General features: G+C 36.5%; 2 protein-coding genes and 1 pseudogene across 9 annotated transcripts in view; 1 reads left to right on the forward strand and 2 right to left on the reverse strand.

The window, feature by feature from the left end:
- The window catches only part of MMUT (methylmalonyl-CoA mutase), a 35,445-nt gene extending 34,495 nt beyond the window's left edge, over window positions 1-950 (reverse strand). Inside the window, exon 1 of one of the 3 annotated variants that reach the window (XM_006931792.3) lies at window positions 804-950. The gene's annotated coding sequence lies outside the window, so the exon portion shown is untranslated. Of the gene's footprint in view, window positions 1-799 lie in introns of all 3 variants that reach the window. The other 2 variants (XM_045057631.1, XM_045057632.1) reach the window with 2 other exon arrangements.
- Window positions 545-17,456, forward strand: CENPQ (centromere protein Q). 6 transcript variants are annotated; one of them, XM_003986263.5, is made up of 10 exons: window positions 1,018-1,146; window positions 4,858-4,889; window positions 5,636-5,769; window positions 6,508-6,556; window positions 7,608-7,734; window positions 8,302-8,370; window positions 9,963-10,092; window positions 14,959-15,078; window positions 15,214-15,288; window positions 16,494-17,456. In XM_003986263.5, the coding sequence occupies exons 3-10, from the start codon at window positions 5,668-5,670 to the stop codon at window positions 16,623-16,625; spliced, it is 804 nt and encodes a 267-aa protein (XP_003986312.3). In that variant the 5' UTR covers window positions 1,018-1,146; window positions 4,858-4,889; window positions 5,636-5,667; the 3' UTR covers window positions 16,626-17,456. The 6 variants fall into 6 exon arrangements, with proteins under 6 accessions (XP_011280666.1, XP_011280667.1, XP_011280664.1 ...); XM_045057633.1 differs by lacking the exon at window positions 4,858-4,889 and adding an exon at window positions 3,584-3,612 and having other exon boundaries at window positions 1,028-1,146; XM_011282364.4 differs by lacking the exons at window positions 1,018-1,146; window positions 4,858-4,889 and adding an exon at window positions 545-679.
- A 788-nt stretch (window positions 17,457-18,244) lies between these two features.
- On the reverse strand, window positions 18,245-20,470 carry LOC101092855 (annotated as a pseudogene).
- Window positions 20,471-21,282: the final 812 nt, after the last annotated feature.

The raw sequence follows: 21,282 nt of genomic DNA on the forward strand, positions 1-21,282 counted from the left end.
AAAATATGGGTAAAATACCGACCGTTCTGAATCAAATAACTCTCAAGTTCTGTTAACATGTGGTTCCACATTAATACTTTAGGAATGGCTAACCACCTTCAATCAATGTTCAAACAATTTGGGTTGGAGATGACAAGACACAGCATGCAAATTGTATTTAATATTAGCATAAGTGTATCATTAAATATTAGAAAATGATGGGAGAAAAATCATCAAGTGATTTAAAACTACACACATACACACACTATCCAAGGTTTCCAGCGTCTCAAAGATTGCTCTTTCAAGATAAAACAGAACAAGTTAGTAAATTATAATTTTATGTTAATTTAGACCTCTCTTTCCTATTTCTCCTCTTACCCTTCACTCCACAAATATAGACAAAGTCATTTTCAGTCCTCCACTTTTTACAAACAACCTCACAGTAACAAGAGCTGCAGCCTAGAAGAGAGACAGCTGTGGCGCCCGCGCACCCCTCTGCAATCTTGCAAGCGCCCTCTGCCGAGCGGCATCTCGGGGTTTTGGGGTACCCGGAGGAAGATGGCGACATGGCCCCCGAGGCGAACTAACACCTTCTTTCCAGAAGTACCTCCGAATTCCCACTGATCACGCTGAAGAGAAGTCGGTCGAGACTTTAAACCCAAGAAGATAGGGGACAGCGGGATGCCGTCACAGTGGGAAGGTAAATAAGGAAGTCGGGAGGAGAAAAAGAACAGGCTCAGAGGACAAGGATAAATGGGGAGAGAGGAGTCAGAAGAATGGAGGGCAGTGAAAGGTGACATCCCTAAATACACAGTCTTACTCACGGCCTGCCTGTCTCAGACCTCGGCTGTGAGAGACGGCGGCTGGGCTTCGGAAGACCCAGCCCTAGAAGTCAGAGATCCACACAGCTGAGCCCCTCACGGAGCTTGCGCAAAAGTCAGCTGGAGGAGTCAGGGGGTGTAGGCGGACACCGCCCTCCCTGCAGCCAATCTCGTCGCGCTCCCGTGGGCGCGCCTCTGATGACGTTAGTGGGGGGCTAGAATGCTCGCCTCTCTACTCCCGGGTTTCCGGTTTCTAGCCGCCCACTTCCGGGCCTTGTTGACTTTCAACGGTTTGGCGCCAATTGCTCAGAGTTTGGCCTCCTGGAGCATTCAATAGGCACCTTTGGTGAGTAATGAACGCTTTTTATCGGCGGGTGCGTCCAGCTTGCGGAATGAGTTTTGTGGCCAGTGCGATTATGGCAGTCTCCGCGGCTTCTATTTCGAGAGCGTGAGATGATTTTCCAGTGAGAGGGAAATCACTTTTGGGGCCAAGGATTGAACTGTTTGACTTGCGAGGCCGGAGTGAAGCCACGCCTGGCTCCTCAGTTCCTCCTTTCCCCAATAATTCCTCCTCCTCGTTCGTTTTCCATAATATCCTGCGGCCCATCTTGGGGCGAAGTGCAGCTCTAGAGATTAGCATCTTTGGGTACTAAGGTAACTTCGGTCGGCAGCGTTGCTATCCCGAGGCATTTGTCAGGAGATAAACAGTATTTTTGTGTTTTGCCAGACTTGTCGCTCGCCCTGTGTGCCTATATAGAGCCCTAGGCTGAGAGAGTTGGTTTCCACGAATTTCAGCAAACCGATAAGGAAAACAGGACAGCGTAGGAGGCCTCCCTGGCCGCAAACCACCGTTCCAGTCTTATTTCTGTCCCATTACTCAGTCTTATTTCTGTCCATTACTCCCATACACATTAAAATATCGCTAAATTTCCCCTGTCCCTGAACAGACCAGTTTCTTTTAAACTGTTCTGCCATCAGGCTTTTGCTGTTTTCTCTCAAATACTTCATTCTTGGTCCTTCTGGCTAAATATTTCAAAATGTAATTCACATGTTGCTTTTTTTTTTTTCTGCATAGCATGTAGCATTCTTCCCCCACCCCCACACACATCAATTCGAGTCATTCACTTATTTGTCTTTTCTAGCTTTTTCACATGGTATGTAATTTTATATAGCAATTGTTTTCATATCTGTCTCTACCCACTACCGCTAGGCTGTGGTTTCCTGTGGATCTAAAACGGCAAAATTTCTATTCCTTTTACATTTATATTAAAATTTCTATTCTAGTTCCTTTACAATTAGCCCAAAAGTGATAGAAAATTATGACAGTTCTTTATTGAATTCTTACTATATTCTACGCATTTTACGTATTCTGCACAAAATTTTGGCTTCACAAAAACCTTTAATGTTGGTGCTTTTTAACCTTAACCCATTTTACCAGTGGGGAAATTGAACAACTTTACTTGCCTAAAATTGTACAGCTAGTTAAATGGCAGAGGCAAGATTGGGAACTAGGCCATTTATCCTTATCCCTGACTTGCTCTTGGCAGTGGTTCTCAATCTGATGTCCATTCCCACCAGGGGACAGTTTTAGTTGTCACAACTTGACGGGCTGCAAAGAGAGGGTGTTTGCAGCTAGAGACCATAACTGCTGCTAAACATCTTACAGTGCATCCCCCACAACAAAGAGTTACCCCATCCAAAATGTTGATAGTGCGGAGGTTGAGAAACTTTTTGCGCTATGGTTTAGTGCCTCAAATAGGTATCGGTGAAAATGGTGCATCTCCTCTTGCCAGTAGTCAAAGACCAACTTTTATTTATTTATTTATTTACTTTTAATCTGTCACAACTGATTCTTTTGTACAGTGCAACCCAAAATTAATTACTAGCCAAACCCATAGAGTATATAACACCAAGAATGAACGCTAGCGTAAACTTTGGGTGATCTGATATATCAGTGGAAGTTCATGAATTGTAGCAAATGTACCACTCGGGTGTGGGATGTTGGTAGTGGAAGAGGCTGGGGGTAGTGAGTGGTTACAGAGGGTATATGGGTACTCTACATACTTGCTGCTTAATTTTGCTGTGAACCTAAAACGTCTCTAAAAAAGAAAGTGGTGTTTGTTTGTTTGTTTTTAATAAATTACTGGGAAAATGACATTTAAAAAGAAAAAACAGCCAATTATTTTATAATCAAGTTCAGTATACATAAAATTGTTGCCAAATTGCAATAAAAGTTTCTAAAGGGATACTGTCAGTTTCTATATTTAAAAGGACTGTCACAGTTTGTGAGTTAAATTTGGAGTAGCAGTAAATTATATGTTCTTGAATAAAGAATATCAAGAAAAATCGATAAACAGAACCAAACTATACATAAGTGCGAGCTGAAAGTTAGAGACCATAAGAGCCCACAGACTTTTAGAGTGGAGTGGTGTGGTTAGGAGGCATGGAGAACAGGTGGTTCATGCTCTGGGAGGGTGGACGGAGGCAAGTGAGCAGCTCAGGTAGAGGGCATAGTGCATGCATACTCAAAGTGTGTTCAGGAAATCCTCAAATGTACTAGAGAGAAAGAGTCTTACAAGGAGTAGTGGGAGAAAAATATGGAGCTAGGCAAGGCTAGATTGTTCAGGACTGTAAATGGCATGGTAAAGAGTTTGGGTGTTGTATGCTAGGTATTGGGGAAGGATTTTTTTTTTTTTTTTTAACTTGAGAAAATAATTTATTTTGTTCCAGAATTTGGGATCAGAAACAACTTGGTAGGACTGACTCATATCTTTTCCATACAGGATCAGCTGCGGCATATTGATTGGCTCAGGTACATGCCAGGCTGGCAAGTTGGTGCTGGCTGCTTGTTGGGAGTTCAGCTGGGGATTTTGCCTGGGCTTCAGTTCCTCTCCACGTTAGCCTTCCTTATAGCATGGTAGCTGGGTTCCTAGACCAAATATCCTAAACATGACGAAGTTGAAGCTGCGATTCTTTCCGTGTTTAGGCCAGGAAACTGGTACAGAATCATTTCCACCGTATGCTACTGTTCAAACAGTAGAATGCCAGGATTTAAGATAAGGGAACATAGACTCCATCTCTCGATAATTGGAGTGAGAAGGAATTTGCACCATTTTTAACCTATCGGATGAAGTGAGTACTAAATTTCAGCCCTCTCTTGCTCCCTCGCCCAGATACTCTTCAGTGAACAACGTGTACTGCTGTATATATGGCAGCCTTCCAGGAGAGGTCCACAAGTGAAACTCTCATGTGGTTTGGCTTTTTTAAGTAGGGGAAGTATAAGGGCATGGATGACAAGTTGAGAAAATCGGGCATCTCAGGAATATAACACGAGAGACTAGGTTCAAGAGCAGGGTAAAGGGTAAAGTGTATTTTAACTTCCACGGCTTTTTGTCAATGATCTTACAAGTAGTCCTTAAGTGTAGTTGGTGATTGCTCAATTAATTATGTCTCACTCTTTGTGTTAATCTTACTGAAAAAATCTTGAAACTTCACCTTTTAAAATTTGAAGAAATAGATTTATCCGAAGTACCTCCTTTATTATCTCTCAGTCTCCGTATATATTTAAACTCTAAAATTTTAAATGGTGACTGATACATATCTAACTGTATATGCCTAGAAAACATATGTATGTAATGTATACCCACACATATGTATACCTCATTTTATCATACTTCACAGATACTGTGTTCTTTACAGATTGAAGGTTTGTGGCAATCCTGCATCAGCAAGTCTTTTAACTCCATTTTTCCAACAACATTTGCTCACTTCCTGTCTCTGTTACATTTTGGGAATTCTTGGAATATTTCAAACTTTTCCACTATTATGATATTTGTTATGGTGATCAGTGATTGACTTGCTGAATGTTCAGATGATGGTTAGCATTTTTCATCCATAAAGTATGTTTTAATTAAGGCATGTACATTGGTTGTTTTTTTAGACATAATGTTATTGCACACTTACTAGACTACAGTATAATGTAAACATAACGTTTACATGCAAATGAAACCAAAAATTTCATTTGACTCACTTTATTACAATATTCATTTTATTGCAGTGGTCTAGAACAGAACCTGCAATATCTCCCAGGTGTGTCTGCAAACACATTCACACACCCCTCCATGTATACTGTACCTAACTTCTAAGTTACCTACTCCTTATGGTCTAATACAAGAATAAACATCCTATTCCTCTGTTCCTTTTAACAGTGAAAAGTTTGGTGACTTACTAGTTAGTAGATAGGGAAAAGGAGTCATTCTAAATGTTGTCATTGACATCTTCATCCACTTCTGTGCCTGTTTGTAATTTGTGGGAGGACAGGGTAATCAGTATACTTCTGTGCTTTTTTAAAATGCAAATAGCCCAGGCAGAGTTAGAGCTTAAATCCTTATGAGTGAATTTTCCACCTGAATTTCCACAACATAGATTCATAATATGATCCTAAAGATTATCTCCTTTCATAAGGAGAATGGAGAATATCTGTGACTAGAGTAAGACAATTTAATACCTTATATTTCCATTTTCTTGGATCTAAACATGGAGATAATGTTACTGTATTGAGGAAGTATAAAGTAAGAAATGCAAAAGCATTTTCACATAATTTTGTAAAGCCATAAAAATGGAAGATATTTTTAAGAATGAAGTTGAATTAGACACACTTACTGTAATAATAACTGATGTTTGTTTTGAAATATGTTTAAATGTTCTAAAAACAATACTGTCCCAAAACTTTCATTACGATTTTTTAAAGCAAATTTGGAACATGTATAGGTAGCTCTTTTTAACAAAATTTGTTATGCAGGCTTAAGCTTTTCTGTGTCCTTTTATCTTTCCAGACTTTTTGTTATGATTGTTCTGTTTAATCAAGATGTCTAACAAAGCAGGGGCTTCCAAGAAAAGACCTCAACAGTTAAAAAAAAACCCAAAACGAAAAACTGATGATGAAGAAGTGGAGTTACCAGAGAGAAAGGTAATGAAAATACTGAGTTTATCATTTAGAACTTTGTGATTGAAAATATCATCTGTTCTATGTGAAGGAATATGTGAAGACTAAAGGGCAGTTTTACTACAAATTGTAGTAATTCATATTATGTGGGAGCTGTTGCAATATGATTTGTAAAAGTTCTCAGATGAAAATTATGTATTTCAATTTCCAAAGATATTGATCAGAGAATTATTTTCAGGAAGGGGTAATGGGGCATTGCTAAGGTTTAAATGTGAAGACTAGGAATAAAGTGTATAGAGATTCTATGTTAAAAGGAAAATCTGTGAGTTAGGAGAAGATATATTTATTATCATAGAGAAAAATTACTTTGGGAGAAATGAGCTTCTGTCTACCATCATTGTGCCCCTCTCTTCCAAAATTTTTATTATAAAATAATTTTAAAAATGTGTTTTTCCCTATGTTTTTTTGTAGGTGAAGTATATAACACTATTTCACAGGCAAAATGACTAACAATTTCTTTAAAACATTCTTTGACATTGTATGGAATTCTGCTGTACATTATCACCATTGTCCAGGAATTGCTTTAGTATATCTGCTGCCTGTGATAAATACACACTCTTGTTCTGCAGAAGTGGCAATCTACTTTTTTCCATCTTGTCGGAAGATATATGGATACTCTTCGACGTACATGACAAATATGTATTAAAAACGCTATCTTTTTACCTGATGCTTAATTATGTGTGCATGTGTTTTTTCCTTTAGGTTAGAAACACAGCAAAAAATAAAAATCCAAAGCATCTGCCTTCTGAAGGTATTTATTTTCTCTAGCTTATTTAACTTGTCTGTCGGTCTCAATACTATCTGTATTCATGAAAAAATTCTCAGCATCTTGTTTATGAGTTCTGGAAAAGATAGTGATAAACAGCTGCATTCTCATTTTTGCAGGAATAAGTAGTACTTGTTAGTCAGTTATTTTCTTCAACTGAAATTTTACCTACCACCTCTAGCAAAATATTGTGTAGGATTCTAAATTGATAGGAACTAGAAAAAACCAGTGTCCCATAGTCTGAATTATTACTGATTTGTGACATGGAGACACATGATTTCTCTACTGATTTCTCTTTAAAACAGATATGCTTCTGTCCTACCACCATTGTATAGATTAGTTTGGAGCTACTGTCCAATTTTGTTTGGAGTAAATTAGTTTGGAGCAGTCATCTTTACTTAAGCATCACTTCTTTGAAGAATTCCCTCCGTCTTCTCACCAAGACCAAGCTAGGTCCTCTGGTTTTATATTACTGTAGTGCACATAGTACATAGAACCTTTTCTTTTGTAATGCTTTGCATACTTCTAATTATAATTATTTTATCTCCCTTCTCTCCAGAACTAATCTTCAGAGGAGCCAGTAGCATATCTCCTTTGTTTATCCCTTATAAGTAGAACAACATCAACAACCTAGGAGACCCTGAATATTTTGTTCCAGTTGCCATTCAACATTTGGTAGAAATAGCTTTCTAGTCTTCTCAATGAAGCTCTTTAATTTATATCATTTCTGGGAACCAGACTTTTATATTGAATCCTAATAAGTGTAGCCTGGTTCTTCATTTAGAATTGTCTTGGGTTTGTATCTGCAATGTCAGCTACTAATATTTTAGCTAACATAATAATAGACAGCATATTCATATTTGACACTTGACATATTATGGCTGTGCAATAAAAAAGAAGTTAAACGATTCCTGCAGTTTTATAATATTTTGGTTCTTGTAATTCTATTAGCTTTTTAAAGTAAATTTATACTTGAAACTCTTCCTAAGTAAAAACATAAAACTTTGAGATTGACCAGAGTCTCTTCTCTCACCAGTAACAGGACAAACAGAGCATACTAATCTAAAACGGGTAAAGGTAGCATTCAACAAGAGAAAAACCTGGCAGCCTCTTTCAAAGAGGAGCAGAGAGCATTTACAAGCTATGATGGAATCAGTAATAATGTAAGTATGAAATTTTTTCACTCCTGATTTGTACTCACATGTTTCCTATAAACGGTATCCTTTTAACTGTCATTGTTTGTTTTATGGTGGTAGGGTATTTTTCTCTTTCAGAAGAAGATACACGTAATGTCTTGTGATGCTATTAGCCTTAAGCAAGAAGTCTTTATTAATTTCAGAAGCTTATCATTCCATCAAAGAAAGAAAAACAAAGCCTATGTGGCATAACTTGCTATTTGTAAACTTTAAAGTTGTTCCCTCACTAGGGATATTTAGGAAGAAGTTGAGTTGAATTGGCACTATACGTAAGCTACCATCATGCTAAAGGGGATATAAAGATGGATTCTGCCATCAAGAAACTGAACTCATCTAAATTAATTACAATAATAAAATGTAATAAAAAGAATTTTGATTCTATCTCTGCTTAAAATGTATTTAACATAAAATAAAAAGTGATTGATTCTTCCTGGCTAGTAAGAGACACATGAAAGAAATCAGAGAGAAAAAAGTAAACATTGTATTAGTTGTATTTCAAACTACTACTTATTCAATATCTTTTTTCTTTTCCAGAACAATTTTGAGTAACAACATTAGAGAACATGAACAAGTTCAGTATCATCTTAACTATCTAAAGAAAAGGTAATATAGTTATACAATAGAAAATTGTTAGAACATAATTAGTAAAAATCTGATCTGTTCCTATGTTATCAGAACAGACATTTGTGGGATATAAAGTTTTTCTTTCATACTGGGTTTTCGTTGTTGTTGTTGTTGCTTCTATTGTTTTAAGAAGATGAACAATTTGGAAATGTATATTCTAAACTGCTGCTGCATGCAATTCTGAAGTTAAGAGAATTTATTAAGAAAAGAGTCTGAAAATCACAAAATGCCTACTTCTACAGTTCATTGTTTTGTATTGGGATTTGAAAAAATATTTTGTCAATTTTAACTCCCTTCATGTTGAGCAATTCGAAGTTAACAGTTTACCGTTCTTATCTGGTATTTTTTGGAAGATGAGTTTTGGTTTCCACTCTTGTTAAAACCCTACAAATCTTAAGTTGTAGGGTTTTGGAGAATGCCAAAATGCTGCTGCTAGGTAAAAGCAACCAAATTTAGATTTTTCTCCTTGATTTCTTCCTCGAATTCAAGAATCAAATCTAGGAAAGCTGTATTGCTCCCTGCTACAAGTGAGGGTAGTAATAGGTTAGTTTCTATTGGTGATCTAATCAACCTGGTTTGAAGGAGGCTTTCTTAGCCTTGTTTTGTTAATTTTTTTCTGTTTTTAATTTGTTTTTTTATCTTTTTGTTTTTAATTTGTTCTTTAATTTTTTTCCTTTATATATTTAGAAAGGATTTCTTAACTTTAATATTGAATAGTATTTATGATGATAGTACTTTTGACAAAGCACTCTATTTTTTGAATGTTTATTTATTTTTGAGAGAAAGAGAGACAGAGTGGGAGAGGGTCAGAGAGAAGGAGGCACAGAATCCAGAGCAGGCTCCAGGCTCTGAGCTGTCAGCACAGAGCGTAACACTGGGTTTGAACTCATGAAACACAAGATCATGACCTGAGCCAAAGTCAGACACTTAACCAATTGAACCACCCAGGCGCCTCTGAACAAAACACTTTAATCTTCATGTTTTATTTGCCTTAAACTCTATGGCACTCACTTATCTTCAAAGCCATTGTTAGAGTAACTGATATAGAAGTTCTTTTTCATTGGTCACATTGTCTGAGACAACTGAAATATAGCATCCAGGGTCACAATTATGACTTACAGAGTAATGTTCCATCTTTCATCCAACAATCACAATAACCAATAGAATTATGTGCTATAATAGTCCAGGAAACACTTTCAGAAGATACAAGGAAAGTTTTACTTTAAAATATGTATAAATGAAATTGTGTAAAAATTAAATTGTATAAATAAATGTATATAATACAATTAATTGTTAAATATGTAAAATAGAATTTTTTCCTTTCATGAAGCAGCTTAAGTGCCCTATGATTTGAGATAAATCTTAATAAATTGAAAGGTTTAAAGATGATGTGTCATGGCTTTTTATGGGTGACTCACTGCTAATGTTAGCCACCGTTAATAAAAGAATATTATAGCCCTTGGGAATATGAGGTCAGAGAAGAGATGGCAACAGTACTTCAAACAGAACAAAAAACAAAAATAATGGTACTAAAAAAGCAAATATAATTATGTTTTTATTTTATCCCTAAGATTGCTACAACTGTGTGAAAATCTTAAAGTCCCTCCCAAAAAGCTGAAAGATTTAACTAATGTGTCAAGTCTACTGAAAATGGAAAGGGCAGAGCACAGAGCTAATGAAGAAGGTCTGGCATTATTGCAGGTATGATATTTGAACAGGGAGTCCATAATTAGGAGAAAGGGGAAGAAAACAAGAAATTATTTTAATTATCATGATATTCTCTGAGTAATGAATACTGATATTAGAACAAGTAATTCATTAAATTATTATTTTTATTATTATTAGTCAAAGCAAAAACTTTGCCTAAACTTTGGGCCTCTAAAGTTAAAAGTACTTCTAATATATTAATGATTAGCAATTCTATTTTTTTATCTGACTTTAACTGGACTACTATTTTGGATTATCAAATTACAGGAGGTCATCACTAAATGCTATAGAATTTCAAAACATTATATTAGTTTTTCCATTCTGTATATGGTACTTATTGACAAGAAGAGCATGGTCATCATTATTATTGTTGTTTATTATCATTATAGCTAACATGTAATGAGGGCTCTCTATGTTCTAGGCACTACTCTAGGCACTTATAGTTATATCCCTTAATTCTAAAAATGACTTAAAGAGGTCTATGCCATGTGATCTCATTTTACAAATGTGAAAAAAGAGACATCCAATACTTTTAGCTAAAACTTACACATACTGCTTCAAGTTATGATGTAGACCTTAGCCCAACTTCAAATTCTGATTCTTGATCATTTTCTTGTAGAAGGTAATGGGAGATAACATTGGGTATCATGATTAACTTCAGACTTTTAATTAGTCGATATTTGAACATTTAAGAAAAGCAAACTTAGGGGGTTTATTAAATAGTTAGACGTTATATCCCTTAGCCACTTCAGAGCAGTTTGTGGGTAATGGCACATAGGTCTTTGTTAACAATTCAGAAAATACAGTTTGGGTGGTGGTTTATGCAAGGAATGTGCATGCCCAAGGATTTCTAATAATTCAGAATTCACATTTTATTCTGGTTTTTCCATACAATCAACATTGGATGGATTTGATTCTGAGCAACAAATTTACATATATTATAAATTAATGAAATGTATATAATTTACATATATTATAAATTAATGAATTATATACGTTTTAAATAGAAACTCCACTTCCTTCGTGTTGTGAGATGATAGCCAAGTTTTCCCACTGTTACTACTTTTTAAGAGTATATTTTAACTACTGATATAGTTCCACCATGTAATGAGCACCTGGATGACATTAATACAGGTTATTTTTTTTATTTCAGCTTTATTGGCCTATAATCTTAAGATATTTGAAGCGTACATTGTAGTGACTTGATATATGTACACTTTGTGAAAGCATTCCCTCATCTGGTAAATTCACACATCATCACCTCATATGATTTTTTTATTTTGTGTGTGGTAAGAACATTTAAGTTCTCTCAGCAAATTTTAAGTGTACAGTACAGTGTTGTCAGTTATAATCACCTTGTTTCACACTAGGTCGTCACACCTCATTCATCTTATAGCTGAAAATTTGTACCCTTTCCTAACCTCTCCCCATTTCCTCCATCCCCCAGGCCCTGGTAACCACTTTGTTACTCTTTTTTGTGAGTTTGACTTTTTTTTTTTAAGGTGATTTTAAAGTAAATGATGGCAAATGCTATCTTAACATTTAATATTTGCATAAACCACTTGAAAGTGATCAAACATCATAAATGATACTGTGATTTTTATAATACTTGGAAGCATTTCTGTTTTACAGCAAAAACTGGACCTCCATATGCCAAAAGGGCAAATAGAGTTAAATGGAAAAAACTGTTTTCTCTGTACTCAGCACCCCTGACACCAAATGTGTGGGTTTCCCACGAAGCACTTTTCCAGTTCTCTGCAGACACCAACTAGGTGTCCTACAATTTCATTCAATTCTGACACTACCTGAAATTAGTACAGACCCCACAGGTTAAGGGCTCAGTCTCACAAGACTGCCCCCCACTTCAGATGACAGTTGCCATCCACTCCTGTACTTCTGACCAACCAAGTACAAATCAGGTATTGCCATGACCCTCTCCTCACTTTCAGTAATTTGCTAGAACAGCTTACAGAATTCAGGAAGTCACTTACTATTACCCGTTCATTATAAAGGATACATTCAAGAACAGCTAAGTGGAAGAGATACATAGGGCAGGATATAGGGGAAGGGTGTTGCCCTCCCAGCACCCCAACGTGTTCGCTAACCTAGAAGCTCTCTGAACCCATTGTTTACAGTTTTTATGGAAGCTTCATCACGTGAGCATAACTGAATCTCCAGCCCCTTTCCCCTTCTCAGGAGATCGAGGAGTGGGGCTAAAAGTTCCAACCCTGTACTGACATGGTGGGTTGCTCTGGCAACCAGACTCTGTCCTCTCTAAATCATTCATTATTAGCATAAATTCAGGTAAGGTTGAAAGGGGGTTATTATGAATAGAAAAGATGCTGCTGTCACCCCAATCACTCAGCAGATTACAAGGATTTTAGAGGCTCTGTGCCAGAAACCAGGGATGAAGACCAAATACGTATTTTTTATATCACAACATTACAACAGTCTTGGTTTTGCTTGCTTAATATTCAGTTACTCAATGGAAGCACTGTTGGCATTTTGGGTATAAGAGTTCTTCATTGATATGATAGAGCCTTTGAACTAGGAGTTTGTAGGTTTTGTCTGTATCCATCAGTTTTCCGCTGTGTGTCTTAGAACCGTTGCTTTGCCCCACTGTAGCCTAGAGTTATTCTTGATGGTGACTTTCCAAAACCTGTATCAGCTAATGAGTAACAAGTTGTATTCATGCAACAACAGTGTGTTCATTGAGCTCTCTCACTCCGTGATGATACTAGGGAAAAGGCAGTCAGCAAAGTCTTGGAGTGACTCTGAGAAGGTGGTAAAAGATCTGCTGGGCCTTAGTGTTTTAATCTCTGTGGATCTCTGCATAAGAACAGAACCATAGAATTTCACAACCAAAGTTAACATAAGAAAATATACAAATAAGGACAAAAAATAATCCACAGATACCAAAAACATGTGTTCACAAAACAGATGAACACTAACCTAATTGTCAAGCAAACAAAGAAATTCAGAAAAACTATAGAGGGTATGGAAAAAATCATTAATCAGGATTAGAGATACCAAAAACTGCAGCTACAGAATTCAGGGAAGAATTAAAAGTGAAAGAAAGAAACCTTTCAGGTGTACAGACTAAATTAGAAGGAGAATTAAACACAACAGATAATACTTACAAGAAACAAAATAAAGAGAAAATTTTAAGAATCAAAAAGAAACATGGAAATTTTTAAAGGTATTGAGAAAAAGTGACAAATGTAAGAGCTCAGCAAAGAAGATATGGCATAGGTAGGGTAGGAATACCCAAAGAAGATAACCAAAGCGATGCAACAAAATAATTTTTTAATTACAATGGAAATTTGTAGTCCTATTAATACTGTTTTCTGCATTCAGTGCTGTTATTCATTCCCTCTGGGTTGGGTCATATGGTGGCCCCCAAAATAAGATGCCCAAGTCCTAACCCTGGAACCTGCGAATGTGACCTTATTTGGAAAGAGTCTTCCCAGATATAATTAAGGATCTCAAGATCATCCTGGCTTATCTTGGGTGGGCCCTCAATCCAAAGACAGTTGTCTAGTAAAGAGACAAAAGTGGCCTTATGCGGAGACGTGGAGGAAAAGTCTGTGTGGGGAAAAAAAAAAAAAAAAATGCAGAAATTGGAGTGCTGTAGCCATAGAAGCCAGAAGAACCAAGAGAGGATTCTCCCTTAGATATTCCAGAGGGATCTGGAATCTGCCCTGCCAACACCTTGCTTTGGACATCTGCCTTCAAGAACTGTGAGAGAATAAATTTCTGTGTTAATGTGTTTGTTGTGGCAGGAAGGGAATACATGCACCTTACATATAGTGGTATTGGACAGCACTCTTCAAAATCCAAAAGCCAAGTCACAGGAAATTCAGGGCTGAGGAACAGGTGAAACTTGACCTGCAAATGCTAGAAAGCAAACTCTCTAGTTTCTAGTACAAGTAAACTGGAAGTAACCAAAAAAATTGGAGTGGAAAACAAGAGATGAAAAGAGACTTCATATGCACTTATTAAAATGACCAGAATCTAGAACATGGAAAACAATAAATGCAGACAAGGATGTGGAGCAACAGAACTAGCTGGTGGGAATGCTAAATGGTACAGCACTTGGGAATACGGTTTGACAGCGTCTTAAACAAAATGAAACATACTCTTACCACACAATCCAGCAATCACGCTCCTTGGTATATTGCATATGGGTGTTTGTGGTAGCTTTTATTCATAATTGCCAAAAGTTGGAAAAGTCCAAGATGTCCTTCAGTAGGCAAATGGATAAATAAACTGTGGCACATCAGACAATATTATTCACCACTAAAAAGAAATGAGCTATTAAGCCCTAATGAGACATGGAGGAACCTTAAATGCATATTATAAAGGAAACCAAACTGAAAAGGCTACACATACTGTATTATTGCAACTATATAACATGACAGTGCTCCAGAAGTGGGAAAACTGGAGAATAGAAAGATGAGTGATTGCCAGGTTTGTGTGGTGGGGACAGAGATGAACAGGCAAAGCACAGATTTTTAGGCCGTCAGTCCTGGGGCTCTGCCACATTTGCACGGACCTTCCAGGATCTCTGATTGTAGCAGTTTTGCCTAGTTTTTGAGGAAATACTCTTGTACATGGGGTATATAGATCTCCTTGCTCCAGGGAAATTAAGTTTCCTTACAATGCATTATTATACTGGTAAATTAGTTTCTAGGAAGTCTACTTTTTGAAAGAAAAAAAAAGAAATATACCGGTTTCTTCCAAAAGTGTTTCACCGCATGAGATATTTTTTAAAAATATGTATATGTATATTAATACCTATTTGGGTTTCAATTAATAATATATTCAGTTTAAAATATTAACTTTTTATTTCGGACTCAGGAGGAAATAGATAAAATAGTAGAGACCATAGAGTCAATGACTGGGAATATTCACAGCCTAAAGAACAAAATTCAAATTCTGACAAGTGAGGTGGAAGAAGAGGAAGAGAAAGTAAAACAGGTAATTGCTTAATAATGTATTGCTAGAGTGTGGATAAAAGTTTTAATGCTTACTTTCCACCAAGACAACTTTTGAATGTAAGAAGAGAGAAATCAGCCTTTTGAAATAATCTGTAGCTTTCTTTTTCAACTTTAGATGTTTCAGATAGATAGTGGGGTACTCTGTCTTCCAGAACTTTCTCAGAAGAGTCTCAAAGCTCCCACACTTCAGGTAAATGCCAATTTACCATATCAACTATATCACCAGTTATGAATTGCATATATAAAACCATAATATCCTTTTCTTTTTTTAAAACAAATGAAATACATAAGTTTTTAGTAAACATTATTTTTCTCATTTGACAAAATGGTTTGAACATATTTCTTTGTGAGCATCTTGTAGATCTGTCTCATTCTTGTCAATAGCTTTATAACATCCCATTATATGAATATACCATTCCATAATTTGTGAATTACTAAAATGAAGACTATTTGCAATTATTTGCTCAGTACACCCTTATACATACATCTTTACATATTTGTGTGGTCATAAGTGTAGGATAGATTTCTGGAAGTAAATTCTAATAGTTGAGTTTATGCTTCTAAAAATGGCCTATAACTCTTCATAAAATAGTGCTGTGTTATTTGTAGCCGACTATACGCTGGTATCTGCCTTCACAGGTTCCCAGTAGGTATTATAGTGTAAATGTTTATAATAGGGCACCTGGGTGACTCAGTCACCGGTTAAGCATCCAATTCTTGATTTCAGCTCGGGTCATGATCTCATGATTTGTGAGATCAAGCCCCCTGTCAGTGCGGAGGCTGCTTCGGACTCTTTCTCTCCCTCTTTCTCTGCCCCTCCCCACTCATGCTCATTCCCTCTCTCTCTCTCAAAATAAATAAACTTTAGAAAATAACAATTTAAAATAGGCTTATGTATAATCCATTTAGGGTGAAAGGAGAGGAAATGGGCAGAGGGAAAACAGAATAATACAAATTTGAAAGAGCAGAAATAAGTTGATGAGTACTGAAGTTTGGATGATGGATATATGAGGCTTTGTACCATTTTCTCTAACATACGTTTGACATTTCTTATAATAAAAGGTTAAAAACTAATTATATGGGTGAATATGGTCAAAAAGTATAAACTTCCAGTTATGAAATCAATGTGAGGATATAATGTAGAACACAGTAACTAGTCAATAATACTGTACTGTATATTTGAAAGTTCCTAAGAGAGTAAATCTTAGAAGTTCACATCACAGGAAGAATTTGTAGCTATGTATGGTGATAATTGTTAACTAGACTCATTGTGGTGATCGTTTTGCAGAATATACAAATACTACATCATTGTGTTGTATACCTGAAATTAATGTTCTATGTCAATTATATCTCAATTTTTTTTTTAATTTTAAACTAATTCTGTTATACCCACAGAAAGAAATTCTGACGTTAATTCCAAACCATAATGCTCTTCTGAAGGACTTGGATGTTCTCCATAATTCACCCCAGATGAAGAATATGTTAACTTTCATTGAAGAAGCCTATAAGAGACTGGGTGCCTCTTAATGAGGTTTTTTTTTTTTTAGACTGTTCCATATTAATTTAATGTCTATGAATTTATAAAACTGTTACTTGTGATGATATTGCAGAGGGTGAGTCTTCTTCAGGATGTATTTCCAATACACACTTAAAATTAGCCTTATAGATCTGTTAGCATCTAATGTCCTAAAAACTGTTTTGAGTAGTTGCCAAAACTGGGAACTCACATTTCTGTTGCTGTATCTCTGGTTATTTGCCTGAAGCCATGAAACAAGGAACAGTCACAATCTAATGATTTACAGTGACTGAATTGAACTCATTTATTGGCTAGTGCAGTGGAAATGTGGTACTGTCATATATAAAGTGTGTGTAGTAGCTGGTACATAGAAACATAATTGTTTGCTAGCATTATTATCCTTTAGCTCATGACTTGCATTTTCTGTGTGGTTATCTGGAACTTGAGAAATCCCCAAATGCCTTAATTCTTTTACATAACCCCCTGGATTTTTGTGGCATAATTAAGATTTGCCAGGTGTCTTTGCCTTTGGAGGTAGCATGACCATATTTCTTTGGTTGGTTATTGACTAGATGTTGAATATTTTCCACTATCATCAAAGCATACTTTATCTAAAAGAAACCTAAGCACATTTATCCCTTAAAAGAAAAATCAAACAAAAACCCCTTTCTATAAACCTTTTCTCATTGTAGTAATAAGTATATGTGTGTATATATATATAATATGAGTAAATTATCATTTGAATATATTAAAAGTCTTTTCTGTACACTACAGTATATTGTCTGATTTGCTTTTATTTATTTGTAAAATAAAATAACAAATAAATGTAATTTCTTGGGGCACCTGGATGGCTCAGTTGTTTCAGTGTCCGACTTTGGCTCAGGTCTTAATCTCACAGCTCATGACTTTGAGCCCCCACATCGGGCTCTGTGCTGACAGTTCAGTTCAGAGCCTGGAGCCTGCTTCACATTCTGTGTCTCCCTCTCTCTCTGACCCTTTCCCACTCATGCTCTGTTTTTTTCTCTTTGTCGAAAATAAATAAACGGTAAAAATTTTTTTAAAAACAACTGCAATTTCTCATTAATTTTCTTTCTAGCCTAGACGATCTTGTCAGTTAAGGTAGAAGGTCCCATAATTGTGTTGATACCCTCCAGGCAGAAACACAACCTTAGTTAAACAAGTTCCAACTAAAGCTCATTGCAGTAAGGGAGACCACAGTGTCATGTGGAACCCTAGGGAGCTTTAATGAAAGAGTCAAAAGCAATATCCTTTTAGGAAATAATGGTCAAGGAGAACATTAATAGATCTTAGAGGAAGTCTTCAAGAAAGGAAACCTGCGGTGCGGCGTTTAAAGAAAACATTTTGCTATACTTGGGACTGCCTGCTAAGTGCCAGGCAAAGGAACGAAAAGTACAAGGTAATACAAAATCTGTAAAGCCCCTCACTTGGAAACTTGGAACTTTTGTTTTTAGAGTGACAAACAGAGCCCCAACGTACAGATCTTTCTCATTAATCATGATGTTTATAATAGCTTTTGATGGGAAAGACGAGTTAATTAAATGTCTGCTATTTCTCTCAGAGCATCCATTCAAGGTTATTGCATGTCTGCTGGAATTTTTATTCACCATTTTTACTGAGTAACCAGTTCTTCACCATGCATGAACCGGTCATATTCCCCTCTTACAGCTTTGAAAAGTATGTGATCTAATTTTGAGAGGTCTACAGTATCTTCTGGCACGTGGCAGGCAATCGAAAACATACACAATATTTCTTCGAAGACTAAATTTTGGTATACCCTTTGTGACGAATTCAAGAGTTAATCACAGACCCAAATAAAAGTAAAATTTAACTGTGTGGGGTCCCAATAATTCGGATGACTGTCCTATGTAGTATCCTCACTCACCTAAGTTTTCATATGCACAGACCATGACAGCTATGGAACACTTCCTCTCCACAAGTGGAGAGTGCCACCTGCCACAAACTTTCAAGGCTAAAACATATATATTTTGGAATGGCAGATAGTGTTCATATATAGCATAAAAGAAGCAAGGTAAACTATGATTTGGAAGGTGAATGGGTAGCCTATACAGATATGTGGCAGAACTTAGTGCACTGTCATTTAAAATTCCTATCTTATAGGAGCCCTTCTATTTTCCTCAACTTTCAGTTGGGCATATGTTTAACAAACAAGTTTTGTTTAAATATGACTCACCTGCACTGGAACCTAAAATTATAGGATTTACTTTATTTGGTTGGATAGAATTTCCTGGCATTCTCAACCAAAAGATAAATGCAGGTGCACCTGTCAAAATTAGTATGTGAATCGTTCAGGTTGGCTTAGTTTTCAAACAAAAGTCTTCTAAATCCTCTGATGTTTCACTCATTGTCAAGAAATACTCAACTTTGAGGAAGGGAGAGGAAAGAAGGAAAACGAGCAAAGTTCAGATTTCCCATTTGGGCTTCATCATGTACAAAGTAACTTGAGCCATTTTTGTATTCTAACCAGCTTTTCCTAAGAGTTGCTGCCATTGAATGTATTTTGTTGCTAGTACACCAACATACAACCACTTTATCTTGGCTTAGATATTTGCTCTCATTAAAGTGACCTGCTGTTATGCAGGCTATGAAATTGTGTAGCAACTATATCCAAAGATGGGTTGATAGCTGCTAAAATTGGACAAAGAGGAAGATGAAGAGATGACATTTTCAAAATTCAATAAAACTACTACAGACAATTTCATTTTTTTCTTTCATAATTCAGTTTTTATTGGTTGTTCTGAGGATCAGTACCGACAATTCAACTTGTATACACTTCTCAGTGTATGTACCGAAAATCTAAAAAATCATGTACTTGTGATTCTTTCCTAAGTTATGCCAGTGACCCTCCAGCTTAAAATTTGGAGCCAAACTTTCCTTAACAGTATATCAAGTACCAATATCTTCAAATATTGATATGCTGTTACATTAAGTCCCATTAATTCACAATTTGATGTACTACATACTCAAATTTTTAATCTTGCACAGCACATTAACAAAGTTACTAGGAAACTGGACTACCGTGACCAAGAATGTTACAGAATTCACAAAATTCTGACAGGGAGAGCCAAGATCAAGGAGTGGTTTTCTTTAGGAAACAATTCTACCAAAAACATCATGGTAATAGAAGTATAATTTAAAATGTTCAAGACCTATTAAATGCATGACTGACTCCAAATTGCCATTTAGGATGCTTGTTTTTAAGGTATATAAAAACTACCCCATCTATGGAATGTTAAGCTGAAACCCAAGACAATCAGAGCCTCCCATATTCAATATCCCACTATTTCCTGGTTGTACCAAAAAATAAACAACCAGCAAATGACTTCACTGCTAAAAAAAAAAAAAAAAAAAAAAAAAAAAAAAAAAAAGCATTTACACTTAAAAAATGGGCTAAGTTGGGATTCCCTCCTTCTTAAAAATGTTTCTAGAGCTACTAAAAAACTTGGATTTACAAAATAGTTGATAAAAGTATTCCTGTGATCTGTACAGGAAGGGAGACAGTGGCCACTGATAAGACATGGGATCTGATAATCAGACTTGGCTTTTTTCTCTCCTCCCTCATCAGAGGCTGGACTCTCATTTTTAGTTTCTCCGTTTTCTGCAGGTAAGTCATTTTGTTTCTTGCTGAGCCACTTTAACCTGTTTTCCCTTTGCTCCCCTTTTCCTCTTTGCACTTCTTTGTCTCAAGATTTATCCTTTCCCGCCGCCTTTTTTGGCTTCGACTCTTGCAGCCCTTTGCAACTGACAACCGTGCCGACCTCCTCTTGGGCTCCTCCTTCCCCGCCCCCTCGGGGGAATTGACCTTCCTCCTGGGCATCCTGGTGGCGCGGCCCGTGCGTGCAGGTGCCTGTGGGCCGCCGCATGCCCAGAGCCTTCGCGGAGCTGGGCTACCTGGCCACTGTCGCTCCTGCCGCCTCCCGAGCTGCTGCGACCCGGCCAACAATTTCATTTTTTAATAGAAGTAAATGTGCCTTCGTCAATTTCATCCCATTTCCAGCCCTAAAGACCTTAAAATTAAGGTAGGTTTTTCAAATGGGGAAACAGGGCTATATAACGATAATAGCAATGACAAAAATGGCGTTTATTGATGTGTCCTGTGTGCCAGGCACTCTTCTAAACCAATTGGATGTATACGTGCATTTATACCAATGTTTAATCCTAGTAACACTAGAGATTAAACCCTATAATGGCAACTATTACCCCATCCTGCAATGAAAAATCTGGGGCTCAGGGAGGCTAAATACCTGCCTCAAATACTCTTGCTCAAATAGTAAGTGATAGAAGAAGTGAAAAATAGTAATTTTGACTTAGGGATTTTCTGATAAGCTACAAATAGAAGAGGCTCCTGAGGCTGATGAACACATCTTGTTTACAACAACGTAAAAATCCCTCTATTTTCCTAGGTATAATGATACTATGTGTTATAATGATAATATGTATGAATGTGGGTTTGCAGAAGAAAATCTCTTTAAATTTATCTTATATTAGTAAGCAAGCTTCCTCCTCCCTTCTTTTTCCTTTTAGTCTCAGGTTAACAATTCACTTTAGCTTGATGGACACATTTCAAATTTAATTACCTTCAACCAATGTAGTTTTCCTGGAAAGGTAATATGCTGTGGATATTTTTAC

The sequence above is a fragment of the Felis catus genome, chromosome B2 (assembly GCF_018350175.1).
Source record: "Felis catus isolate Fca126 chromosome B2, F.catus_Fca126_mat1.0, whole genome shotgun sequence".
Lineage (NCBI taxonomy): Eukaryota > Metazoa > Chordata > Mammalia > Carnivora > Felidae > Felis > Felis catus.

Bases quoted from the DNA above. Each gene is read 5' to 3' on its own strand.
- CENPQ (XM_011282364.4), top strand. From the start codon at position 5,668: ATGTCTAACAAAGCAGGGGCTTCCAAGAAAAGACCTCAACAGTTAAAA. The intron at 15,079-15,213 runs GTAATTGCTTAA...TTTCAACTTTAG, and splicing joins AGGAAGAGAAAGTAAAACAG to ATGTTTCAGATAGATAGTGG. The intron at 15,289-16,493 runs GTAAATGCCAAT...TTATACCCACAG, and splicing joins TCAAAGCTCCCACACTTCAG to AAAGAAATTCTGACGTTAAT.